Below are 12,253 nucleotides of genomic sequence, written 5' to 3' on the forward strand. Positions count from 1 at the left end.
CTCTGAGAGAAATCTGCCTGTCTCTAACTATCAGCTACCTGCTCTTGTACTGAGAAGCCTATCTAGACCACCCTTCAGACCCAACTCATTGTCACTGTCCTGGGCTTTGGGGCTCTGCATTTAGGCAATGTGAAGGACTAAAGCCACTGCCTCCTAAGTAAGGATTATTGTAGCCCTTTCCTCATACCCAGACTTCAAGTTTGTAAGGTAGACGATGTCAGGAAAGGGCATCATAGACAACTAGCACTGACCTAGACGGTCATGAGCCTTCCCACCCAAGTATATGTAGTAGGCAGACAAGAGATAAATATGAAATTTTACTCGACAAAAGAAAAGAGGAAACAGGAAAAAAGGTGCCTCGAGCGAAGCCAATGACTTGGTGGTGGCAGAGATTGTTTCCTCCAAAACCAGAATGGTAGTAATTAGGGCAAATTTCACAGGCCTACCACCAACCTCACCAGTCCAGGAATTATATAGGAATGGTCACATTCCTAACGATGGTGAAGCAGAAAGCCCTCCCCACAGAGAGACAGCCCAATGGGGCCCCAGCTCAAGCTCTTGGAAACGTGGCAGCTACAGGTCACAAGACTTTGGCAGAGATGTCCGAAACTCTTCAAGGAAGGCATCACGATCAGAGGGGCGGATCCAGCTCAAATAGCTTTCTAGGTACAAGGGGAGAGACCTGGAGAGCAAGAAGGATGATGCCTAAGGGTGAAACATTGGCAGAAAGCTGGGCAGCCATGCCCCCTCTTTCAGTGTTCACCACCCACAATAGGTCCAAGGACTCTAGGACACCAACTGCCCCTCAGCCCCAAGCCAGCAGGCCTGAGCCTCACCACGTAGCATCTTCCTGTGGCCCCTCAGTTTGGGCCTCCAGCCTCCACCAGAGTGCAGTGGCCTCATCCCTCCGATCTAGCCTCTTCAGAGTCTGAAGCAGGTGAAAGTAAGTGTCTCGATTACCTGTAGCCCCAACCCAGAGTACAGAATCTTAGAACTTAACATAATCTTAGGCATTGTTTTATAAAAAGGGAAACTGAGGCCTAGAGAGAGGAAGTATCTTGCCTACACTCACATATGGAAGCAGGGGCAGATCATTCACAACCATTCCCATCCCAGTGTCCCTCATCTGCCCCCTACTTCTGTGCAACCCACCCCAGCAGAGTCATGGTCTTTGTGTCTGAGGATATTGGGGAAACCAGGGAACTCTTGGGAGCCCTGCATACACAGTGTATGTTTGAACACCTGGATATATCCCTAGGTATATATAGCACAACCCAAATCACCCCTCCTGTCTGAGAACATCACTCGTACACTTATGCCCAAGTATTTCCCATGGGCTTCTCTGTCCTTGCACATTTACGCATAGCTGATGTCATGCAAGTATACGTACCTGGGCACATCTGCACACCGAGGAGGAAGTCCTGTAAGGCTTTGGTATCCTGGCCGCTGGCTACCCATTCCAGTCCACGACTAATTAGGGCGGCTGCCCGAAGCTGCTGCAGTGCCACATCTGACTTACATCCCTGCTCACCGTTGGAAGCTGCCCCTGGGGACCACTCCCAAAATCAAGAAGTGTCTTCCCAGCCTCACAGTCACCAAAACCCTAAATCCTCCTCTATTTCTTCTTGTGTCCACAGTCCCTTTCTCTTAAGTCTCCTGGTGGGCTGGGACACCTTAAAGCAAACCCACTTCCACCACTACCACTTCCAGGAGGTAAGAGGAAAACTGAAAGTCTAGATCACCTTGTTCTTTTTCCTCAGGTGTGGTCCGGAAGAGCAGCTCAAGACACCTGAAGTAGGACACGGAACGGGTGAAGAGGAATCAATTTCAGAAACTCTAGGGTGAGCAGGTGAACACGGAGCTCACCAACTCAGGTCCCAATCAGAAAATCATCCCTCCACACCCCTTCTAGGACCCCGGGCTCACCTGCTAAATTCACTAATTGCCACTTTTTGGGCACCCAGTTGTACCCAGGCCTGGCCCTGAAGCAGGTGGGTGGCAGAGACCCAGAGTGGGCAGTATGGCAGTTCCTTGGTTCCTTTTCTGGCATCTTCCCACAGCCGGGACATCTTGGGTAGCAGAGACGATGTGCGGCTGAACAACTCCTCACATAGAGTCAAGGCATCTTGGGCTCTGCCTGCCTGGATCAGTGCTACCGCTGCTTCCAAAAACACCTCAGGCATACAGGGCCCTGGAGGGGAGGGGGGCGGGGAGAACTGGAGTGGGAAGAAGAGGCAGTGTCTTCAAAGGCATAAGCCACCATCCCCAACCTCTTCACCAGGCTCTGGTACTATGCAGAGTCCTGGGCCCCCAGACTGGACAGACAGAAAAGAGGGAAAAACAAAAAATTGCAAAAAAAAAAAAAAAAGGGAAAAACAAAATCCCCCTCTATTCCAAAGGGGACACCAACCCTTCTACCCCACTGCAGAGAAGCTTGAAGACACACTCACCCTTGGCTCCGAGCTATCCAGCAACAGGGCCAGTAGGTCCAAGTAATGCTCTGCAGCGTCTTCTGCCCTAAGGAGTCAGAGCCCACAAGCCTCACCCTAGGCCCTAGCAGGGCCCTGCAAGGGTCCTGAGAATGTTCTCTCTTAGCTAACAGAGGGATGCTCATGGGCCCTGAGAAGGAGAGGGGAAGGGAAGGTCTTAGGGCTCCAATTCTGGCTCAGTATAGATCTACCTGTTACAGAATTGACTGGGGAAGAGACTTCAGAGTGTCAAAGATAGTGGGGGTTAATGTCTTAGTGAAGAGTCCTCAGTTCAGGTCTAGAAGCAAGGTAGGAGGCTGAGTAGTGGTGACCTATGTCCTCCCACTGCCTCATTCATCCCCCAAGTCACAAGAACAAAAGCAGAGTCACACCCCAGGGGAGGCATCAGAAGTGGGAAGAGAAGCTCAGGTGAGCAAGGGGAACCTCACCTCCCCGTCTGTAGGCACCTGCTTGCTAGTACGTGCTTGGCCTGGCTCTGAGTGCCACAATGAAGGGGTGAGGCTAGGTCAGGTGGTGGCAGTAGTAATTCTACCTCAATGAGAAACGGTGGGGCTTTGGAACTGTAAGGGACATTTAAGGCCTAAAAGAGAAAGAAAAAAATTGTATCTATAATCTTTGGGAACCATACTTCCTTATACTTGGATCTTGACTAGTCAAGTCACCCCAACACAAGCACCTCAGGAATTCTCCACCCTATATCTTCATCTGGCAATTCCCTACCTCAACTAGCAGCTCCAGACTTTCCAGCTCTGCTGTTGTGTCCCCCAGTTGCCGATAGAGTCTAGAGGCCTCCAGAAGCGGAGGACCCCAGGCTGATCCCTCTTTCAGGGCTGCAACCAAGTACAACAGTGCTCTCTGTGGATTTCCCTAGAGGGATAGGAGGACACGGGCCTCAGCTACCCTTACAAAGCAAAAAGCTATACATAATGCTTTTGGTTTCCCCAATCCACCCTAGGACTGTCTTTACCATCTTACGGTGACAGGACCCCAGTGCTGTGTACACCTGGACCAACACAGGCCGTGGACACAGGCCTGAGGCCACTTCATGAAGGCTGCTTAGTGCCTTATCTGGGTTCCCTGTGATCAACTCCTGGAGACCTGAGGACAATCAGGGTGTGAGCTTGGAGAGGCCTATAGAGCAGGGGTCATGATGGGGGACAAGGGTCTAAGAAGCCCATGGAACTGAATGGTACGAGAGAGGGCATGAGTCTGGAGGACCACTTAAGAGAGGAAGAGATGAGTCAGGTCGCTAGCTGACCTCGGCGGTAGGCAAATGCTGTCAGGAGGACATCCTTCAATCCCTGGGCATCCTGCAGGGTCAATGGAGCATCTAATTCCTCAGCTGGAGGACTCCAAGTTTTCAGAAGTAACAGCAGATCCTCAGAGGCTCCACTCTGGGGAAAGAAGGACAACCAGAAGCTCCAAGCCTACAACCTCCCTGTCTTCTCCTATCTCCATCATGGCTAGACCTTGAGCTCAAGGGTCCTCTTGATCCTTGAGGACACAGGCCTCAGCTACCCTTACAAAGCAAGAAGCTATGCATAATACCTGTGGTTTCCCCCAATTCTAAGAGATAGACAGCTATGAGGCAAGGATTTAAAAAAGAAAGAAAAACCTGGGGCAGTGATGATCTATTCTAGCATGGCTCCTCACTCAGGGCAAGGACCATATTTGAGTTACCAGTAAGGAGACTAAGGCTGAGAAGTGACTTCAGTAAGATCACTAGAGCCCTATCCCTATCCCCCGCAAAAAATTTTATTTTTTTTGAGACAGGGTCTCCCTCTGTCACCCAGGCTAGAGGGCTGGAGTGCAGTGGTGTGATCATAGCTCACAGTTCACTGTTGCCTCCACCTCTTGGGTTCAAGTGATCCTCCTACCTCAGCCTCCCGAAGTGTTGAGATTACAGGTATGAGCCACCATGCCTGTCCCATTTTTAAAAAACACTCCTAAGAGAATCCCCACAATGAGAGACCAACCAGGGCAAGGTCACCCAAGAGTCCCAGAGAGAATCCAGGTTTTCTGACCACCAACCCAGCCGCCTGTCCAGTACATGATGATGCTACTGCAGCTGGAGAGAAAGGAGGAGGAAGGAAGGAGGAGACCCTCAGCTTCAGGTCACTTTCCCTATTACCTGGCTGTCATTCAGGGTCTCTAGCAATAAGGCCAAGTCCCCAAGACGGTCAGCGCTCAACCAGAGGGCAGCCTGCAGGCCAGCCAGGCGGTGCAGGGCAGACAGCAGCTCTGGCAGAAGGCAGGAAGCACGAAGGGCAGAGTCCCACAGCTCCCTGAGCCCCTGTTCCAACCTGGGCCCCTGCTGCTCCTGTGTCTCCAGCACTGTAGAGTATACACACACACACAGACACACACAGCTGAGGTAGGACCTCATCCTCCATCTCCCCACACACTCTTGGCTTTCCTCTCCTGCAGGACCCCAAAGGTCACAATAATAGCTCAACCTGGTCTGAGGAGCACAGAGAAGGGCACCTCTCTCCATGGAGGTGACAGATGTTGTTGATCCTCCCATCCCCCTACAATAACTTAAACCCAGACTGAAGCTGGCAGGGGAATTGGGAACAATCTCTGGCCCTCACCTCTCTCTAGGCCCCGCTGGATATCCTGGGCCTGATCCTCTGTGAAACCCTGGGCCAAGCTTGCCCTCAGGATAATGAAGTTGCAGATGACAGTCAGCTCCAAGGGAAGAACAGGAACTGCGGCAGGGAGCCCTGGAGCAACAACGTTGGTCTTACAGACTGCTCCCCCATGGAAGATCCTCCAAATAAGATACCAACCCAGAGATCACCCCACTCCAACCAAAAACGGCCAAAATAAAGAACCCACCCTCCAGCCGATTCGCTAAGGATTAAAAAAAAGAACCCAACCTTTGGACAGAGAATCTGGAAAGGGCAAAAAAGTTATCCAGATCAGACCATCCTGGAAATCATTTTTCAAATGCCACTCTGTGTGTAAGGGAGAGAGGAATTTGCCTGTACAAAGATGATTCACTCCAGCCCCCTCTGTGCCTTAAACAGGACTCCCTGCCCCCTAAGTAATTTTGTCGATGCCAGAAATGCAGGAGCAGATGAGTCTCTGGCTATGGAGGAGGGGAACTTCCCTTACCTGCTTACCTGACCTCCATAGTCTGCAAGGTAAGCAGGTAAGGGGAGGACCTGCTTACCTTGCAGACTATGGAGGAGCCCTCTGAGCCCTTCCAGTGCATCCTGAGCCAACTGCAGTCGCCTCAGAGTCAGACCGGAGTTCTGAGCCACCTGCCACATGAGGGAGGGGTTGTCATTGAGGATCAATCCTTTTTTCTCCCCTTGCAGCAGTGGCAAGGGATGCATTCTCCAGTCATTTCTGGCTCTTTGGTCAAGCTCAGCCCCTCCCCATCGGTTGGGGTAAATCCACTGCAAACCCGCTTTCAGGGATCTTGGGGCTGCAAACCGAGGGTGCCACCAACCGTGTTACCTTGGCCTGTCGAACGAGCCGGTCATTCTTTTCCCTCCACAGGTCCAGGCAGTTGGAGCCCACAGAGGTGGTCTGGCGGGACATGGTGGCCGAGGCTGGGCCCAGACACCTGAAGCGGACTTGGGAACGGTGAAGCTGGCACGCCCAAGCTCTCAACCCCAGCGGGGAGGGGCCTGGGCACTTCCGCACCCCGCCGAGCTCCCCTGCTTCCCTCGGGGTCCCAATTCACCCGCCCAGGCTTTCCAGGACAGATGGGACGCTCTCTCAGCGCGGCCCGCCCGGCTCTCAACCTCGCCTGTGGTTGGCAGGGCCTGCGAAGCTCTGGGCTGCGGTTGGTCCTCTTCAAGCGTTAGTTCCCGCGGGAAACTCGGGGAGGAAACAAGTCAGCAACCCCCAACAGGTAGGCTTAGGCGGGCTAGAAGCAGGGGCCGTGTCTGGAGCAGTCGCACGGCCGGCGGTGCGGCCCGCTCGGCCCTCGCGGAGGCCACAGCCTCGAGAAAGGGTGGCGGGAGTGAGTCTCGGCTCCACAGTCCGTGGCTTGCCCCTCCCTCGCTGCCACACTCCCAGGTCCGCCTGGGTTCCCGCTTCCACTGAGGGCCGGCCGCGAGGTGCATGCTGGGAGTCGTAGTACCGCCCCGGCATGGAAGAGCCCCGCCCCTGCGTGGAACAACCCCCCCACCGCCGCCCACGGCGTGGAACAGCCCCGCCCTAGCGGACGGTATTTCCAGAAAACGGTGACTGGAGACGAGCGCGCTCCGTAATTGTCCATCGTGTCTCTGCTCACTGTCGAGCACCAACATGCTCACCACGGTCGGCTCTCTACCGCGTGTAGTCTGACTGCTGGCAGTGCCGCTCTGTACTCGCACTGCTCAAAGGTACCTGCCCAATCCTTTCAAATTAAATGGAGCTAGAATTGAATATTCATATGCAAAAAGAAAGAAAAAAGACAGGAAAGAACGCTACCATACATACATACATAACATCAACTGGATCACAAACTAAATATAAGAGCCAAAAATACAAAACTTCTAAAAGAAAACGTAAACCAGCCTAGCCAACATGGTGAAACCGTCTTCACAAAAATACAAAAATTAGCCGGGCGTGGTTCGTACGCCTGTAATCCCAGCTACCTGGGAGGCTGAGGCGGAAGAATCGTTTGAACCAGGGTGGTAGAGGTTGCAGTCAGCCGAGATCGTGCCATTGCACTCCAACATGGGTGACACAGTGAGACTCCATCTCAAAAAAAAAAAAAAAAAAAAAAAGGTAAGAGAACAGCTTTATGGCAACGAGTTCTTAAGACACAGCACTAGAAGCTTGAACAATAAAACAAAAAAGTTAACTTTATTAAAATTAAAAACTCTTTTACTACAAAGGTATCATTAAGAAAAGTTGGCGGGGCGTGGTGGCTCACGCCTGTAATCCCAGCACTTTGGGAGGCCGAGACGGGCGGATCACGAGGTCAGGAGATCGAGACCATCCTGGCTAACACGGTGAAACCCCGTCTCTACTAAAAAATACAAAAATTAGCCAGGTGCGGTGGCGGGCGCCTGTAGTCCTGGCTACTCGGGAGGCTGAGGCAGGAGAATGGCGTGAACCTGGGAGGCAGAGCTTGCAGTGAGTGGAGATCGCCCCACTGCACTCCAGCCTGGGCGACAGAGTGAGACTCCGTCTCAAAAAAAAAAAAAAAAAAGAAAAGAAAAGAAAAGTCATAGGCTGGATGTGACTCATGCTGTAATCTCAGCACTTTGGGAGGCTGAGGCTGGAGGATTCCTTGAAGCCAGGAGTTCAGCAACAAAGATGGTGTCTTTTGTAGAGACATTATCTCTACGAAAAATGCAAAACATTAACCCTGGCACAATAACACACCTGTAGACCCAGCTACTTGGGAGGCTGAGGTGGGAGAAGCCCTTGAGCCTAGGAGTTCCAGGTTGCAGTGAACCATGATCACACCACTGCACTCCAGCCTAAGTAACAGAGTGAGACCCTGCCTCAAAAAAAGAAAGGTCACAGTCACAGAGTGGGAGAAACTACTTGCTAATTATATACCTCATAAGGAACTGGTATCCCTAACACATAAAAACTCTCAAAACTCAAGAAAAAGATTTTTAAAACAATTTTAGCTGGGTGTGGTGGCTCACGCCTGTTATCCCAGCACTTTGGGAGGCTGAGGTGGATCATTTGAGCCTCAGAAGTTCAAGACCAGCCTGGGCAACATAGCAAAACCCCACCTCTACAAAAAAATACAAAAATTAGCTGGGCATGGTGACACACGCCTATAGTCCCATCTACTCGGGAGACTGAGGTGGGAGGATCACCTGAGCCCAGGGAGGTCGAAGCTGCAGTGAGCCATGATTGTGCCACTGCACTCTAGCCTGGGCAACAAAGTGAGAACCTCTCTCAAAACAAAACTAAAAACAATTTTAAGATGGACCAAAAAAAAAAAAAAACCAGACATTTTACCAAAAAAGATACACTAATGGCTAAGAAACACATAAAAAGATGCTCAGCATTATTAGCTATTAGAGAAAGGCAGTTAAAAACATGGCCAGGGCCGGGCCATGTTACACCTGTAATCCCAGCCCTTTGGGAGGCCGAGGTGGGTGGATCACTTGAGGTCAGGAGTTGGAGGCCAGCATGGCCAACATGGTGAAACCCCGTCTCTACTAAAAATACAAAAATTAGCCCGGCATAGTGGCGCATGCCTGTAATCCCAGCTACTTGGGAAGCTGAGGTGAGAGAATGGCTTGAACCCGGAAGGTGGAGGTTGCAGTGAGCTGAGATCACGCCACTGTACTCTAGCCTGGGCGACACTGCGAGATTTCATCTCAAAAAACAAAAAACCGCTATACACAGCTGGGCGTGGTGGCTCACACCTTTAATTCCAGCACTTTGGGAGGCTGAGGCAGGTGGATCACTTGAGGCCAGGAGTTTGAGACCAGCCAAGCCAATAGGGCAAAACCCTGTCTCTACTGAAAATACAAAAATTAGCTGGGCATGGTGGCAGACACCTGTAATCCCAGCTACTCGGGAGGCTGAGGCACGAGAATCATTTGAATCTGGGAAACAGGTTGCAGTGAGCTGAGACTGTGCCACTACACTCCAGCCTGGGTGACAGAGTGAGACTCTGTCTCAAAAATAAGTAAATAAAAATAAAAATAAAAACACTACACACGGCCGGGCGCGGTGGCTCAACCCTGTAATCCCAGCACTTTGGGAGGCCGAGACGGGCGGATCACGAGGTCAGGAGATCGAGACCATCTTGGCTAACACGGTGAAACCCCGTCTCTACTAAAAAATACAAAAAACTAGCCGGGCGAGGTGGTGGGCGCCTGTAGTCCCAGCTACTCGGGAGGCTGAGGCAGGAGAATGGCGTAAACCCGAGAGGCGGAGCTTGCAGTGAGCTGAGATCCGGCCACTGCACTCCAGCATGGGGGACAGAGCGAGACTCCGTCTCAAAAAAAAAAAAAAAAAAAACACTACACACATACGTACATAAAATGACTACAATAAAAAAAGATTACACCAAGTGTTGGTGAGGATGTGTATAAGGAACCCTCATACACTGCTGGTGGGAATATAAAATAGTACACTCACTTTGGAAAAGTTTGGCAGTTTCTTAAAAAGTTAATCATAGGCTGGGCATGGTGGCTCATGACTGTAATCCCAGCACTTTGGGAGGCCAAGGCAGGTGGATCACGAGGTTAGGTTATCGAAACCATCCTAGCTAACACAGTGAAACCCTGTCTCTACTAAAAATACAAAAAAATAGCCGGGCATGGTGGCATGCACCTGTAGTCCCAGCTACTCGGGAGGCTGAGGCAGGAGAATGCCATGAACCTGGGAAGCAGAGCTTGCAGTGAGCCAAGACCCCGTCGCTGCCCTCCAGCCTGGGTGACAGAGCGAGACTCCATCTCAAAAAAAAAAAAAAAAAGTCAATCATAAATTTACCATAAGACCCAGCAATTCCACTCCAAAGAATACTCCCAAGAGAAATGAAAACATACGTCCAAACTGAGATTTGTTGCAAATATTCATTGTAGCTAAAAATGTTCATAATAGCTAAAAACTGAAAACAATCAAAATGTCCATCAGTTGGTCAAAGCCAATGATTTAGCAATAAAAAGGGGCAAAACAGTGCACCAACAAACTTTTTTTTTTTTTTGAGACGGAGTCTCGCTCTGTTGCTCAGGCTGGAGTGCAGTGGCATGATCTCAGCTCACTGGAACCTCTGCCTCCTGGGTTCAAGCAATTCTCCTGCCTCAGCCTCCCAAGTAACTGGGATCACAGGCGCACACCACCACGCCCAGCTAATTTTTTTGTGTTTTAGTAGAGACAGGGTTTCACCACGTTGCCCAGGCTGGTCTCGAACTCCTGAGCTCAGGCAATCCACTGGCCTCAGCCTTCCAAAATGCTGGGATTACAAACTTATAAAGACTGAAAACTGGCCGGGTGCTGTGGCTCATGCCTGTAATCCTAGCTTTTTGGGAGGCCAACGTGGGTGGATCACGATGTCAAGACATTGAGACCATCCTGACCAACATGGTGAAACCTCGTCTCTACTAAAAATACAAAAATTAGCTGGGCATGGTGCACCTGTAATCCCAGCTACTTGGGAGGCCGAGGCAGGAGAATCCCTTGAACCTGGGAGGCAGAGGTTGCAGTGAGCCAAGATTGCGCCACTGCACTCCAGCCTGGGCAACAGAGACTCTGTCTCAAAAAAAAAAGGGAAAAAAAAAAAAAAAAAAAAAGACTGAAAACAGGCCAGGCATAGTGGCTCATGCCTGTAATCCCAGCACTTTGGGAGACTGAGGCGGGCGGATCACCTGAGGGCGGGAAACCAGCCTGGCTAACATTGTGAAACCCCATCTCCACTAAAAATACAAAAAATAGCCAGACGTGGTGGCATGTGCCTATAGTCCCAGCTACTTGGGAGGCTGAGGCAGGAGAACCACTTGAACCCAGGAGGCAGAGGCTGCAGTGAGCAGAAATCATGCCACTGCACTCTAGCCTGGGCAACAGAGTGAAACTCCATCTCTAAATAAATAAATAAATAAATGAAAGACTGAAAACAGATCATTGGTCTGGGGTGGGATTAGGGAATCAATGTAGGGAATTTTGGGGGGGGTGATAGAAATGTTCTAAAATTAAGTTGTGGCATTTTGCAATAACTTATTTCATATGACACCAAAAACATAAGCAATGAAAGAAAAAAACAGGATAAATTGGACTTTCTCAAAATTAAGAATTTTTGTGTAGGCCGGGCGCAGTGGCTCACGCCTGTAATCCCAGCACTTTGGGAGGCCAAGGTGAGTGGATCATAAAGTCAAGAGATTGAGACCATCCTGGCCAACATGGTGAAACTTCGTCTCTATAAAAATACAAAATTTAGCTGGGTATGGTGGCGTGCGCCTGTAGTCCCAGCTACTTGGGAGGCTGAGGCAGGAGAATCACTTGAACCCGGGAGGCGGAGGTTGCAGTGAGCCGAGACATTGCCACTGCACTCCAGCCTGGGCAACAGAGCAAGACTCCATCACAAAAAAGAAAAAAAAAAAAAAGAATTTTTGTGCATTGAAGGATATTATCAAGAAAATGAAAAGACAACCCACAGAATGGAGAAAATATTTGTAAATCATATATCACATCATATATCTGTTAAGGGACCTGTATCTAGCATGTATAAAGAATGCTGGCCAGGGCTGGGTGCAGTGGCTCACACCTGTAATCCCAGAACTTTGGGAGGCCGAGGTGGGCGGATCATGAGGTCAGGAGATCGAGACCATCCTAGCTAACACGGTGAAACCCCGTCTCTACTAAAAATACAAAAAGTTAGCCGGGCATGGTGGCGGGTGCCTGTAGTCCCAGCTACTTGGGAGGCTGAGGCAGGAGAATGGTGTGAACCAGGGAGACAGAGCTTGCAGTGAGCAGAGATCGCGCCACTGCACTCCAGCCTAGGCAACAGAGCAAGACTCCTTCTCAAAAAAAAAAAAAAAAAAAAAAAATGCTGGCCAGGCACACTGGCTTACACCTGTAATCCCAGCACTTTGGGAGGCTGAAGCAGGAGGATTGCCTGAGCCCAAGAGTTCAAGACCAGCCTGGGCAACAGAGTGGGGCCCTGTCTCTACAAAAACATAAAAAATTAGTCGGCCATGGTGGTGCACACCTGTAGTCCCAGTTACTCAGGAAGCTGAGACAGGAGGATTGCTTGAACCCAGGAGGTTCTGGCTTCAGTGAGCCATGATCATGCCACTGCACTACAGCTTGGGTGACAGCAAGACCCTGGTCCAAGAATAAGAATAATA

The 12,253-nt window shown here is 50.5% G+C and overlaps 1 protein-coding gene across 5 annotated transcripts; it reads right to left on the reverse strand.

Moving 5' to 3' along the window:
• Window positions 1-304: 304 nt before the first annotated feature.
• Window positions 305-6,545, reverse strand: FANCG (FA complementation group G). Of its 5 annotated transcripts, none has more exons than XR_012094829.1 (14): window positions 5,955-6,545; window positions 5,665-5,755; window positions 5,081-5,212; window positions 4,621-4,823; window positions 3,748-3,883; window positions 3,457-3,587; window positions 3,210-3,356; window positions 2,918-3,069; window positions 2,451-2,517; window positions 1,927-2,216; window positions 1,743-1,789; window positions 1,391-1,546; window positions 837-928; window positions 305-682 (listed from the first exon to the last, which is right to left on the reverse strand). XR_012094829.1 is itself a non-coding variant. In XM_007968870.3 (14 exons), exons 1-14 carry the CDS (start codon window positions 6,036-6,038, stop codon window positions 574-576), a joined length of 1,851 nt encoding a protein of 616 aa, XP_007967061.1. In that variant the 5' UTR covers window positions 6,039-6,545; the 3' UTR covers window positions 305-573. The 5 variants fall into 5 exon arrangements, 3 of the variants coding, with proteins under 3 accessions (XP_007967061.1, XP_072877851.1, XP_007967059.1); XM_007968870.3 differs by having other exon boundaries at window positions 837-960; window positions 2,936-3,069; XM_073021750.1 differs by having other exon boundaries at window positions 840-960.
• Between the last annotated feature and the right edge of the window lie 5,708 nt (window positions 6,546-12,253).

This window comes from Chlorocebus sabaeus, chromosome 12 (assembly GCF_047675955.1).
Source record: "Chlorocebus sabaeus isolate Y175 chromosome 12, mChlSab1.0.hap1, whole genome shotgun sequence".
Lineage (NCBI taxonomy): Eukaryota > Metazoa > Chordata > Mammalia > Primates > Cercopithecidae > Chlorocebus > Chlorocebus sabaeus.

Bases quoted from the DNA above. Each gene is read 5' to 3' on its own strand.
- FANCG (XM_007968868.3), bottom strand. From the start codon at position 6,038: ATGTCCCGCCAGACCACCTCTGTGGGCTCCAACTGCCTGGACCTGTGG. The intron at 1,790-1,926 runs GTGAGCCCGGGG...GTCCTACTTCAG, and splicing joins GCAATTAGTGAATTTAGCAG to GTGTCTTGAGCTGCTCTTCC. The intron at 961-1,390 runs GTACGTATACTT...TTGGGGCTACAG, and splicing joins CGGTGTGCAGATGTGCCCAG to GTAATCGAGACACTTACTTT.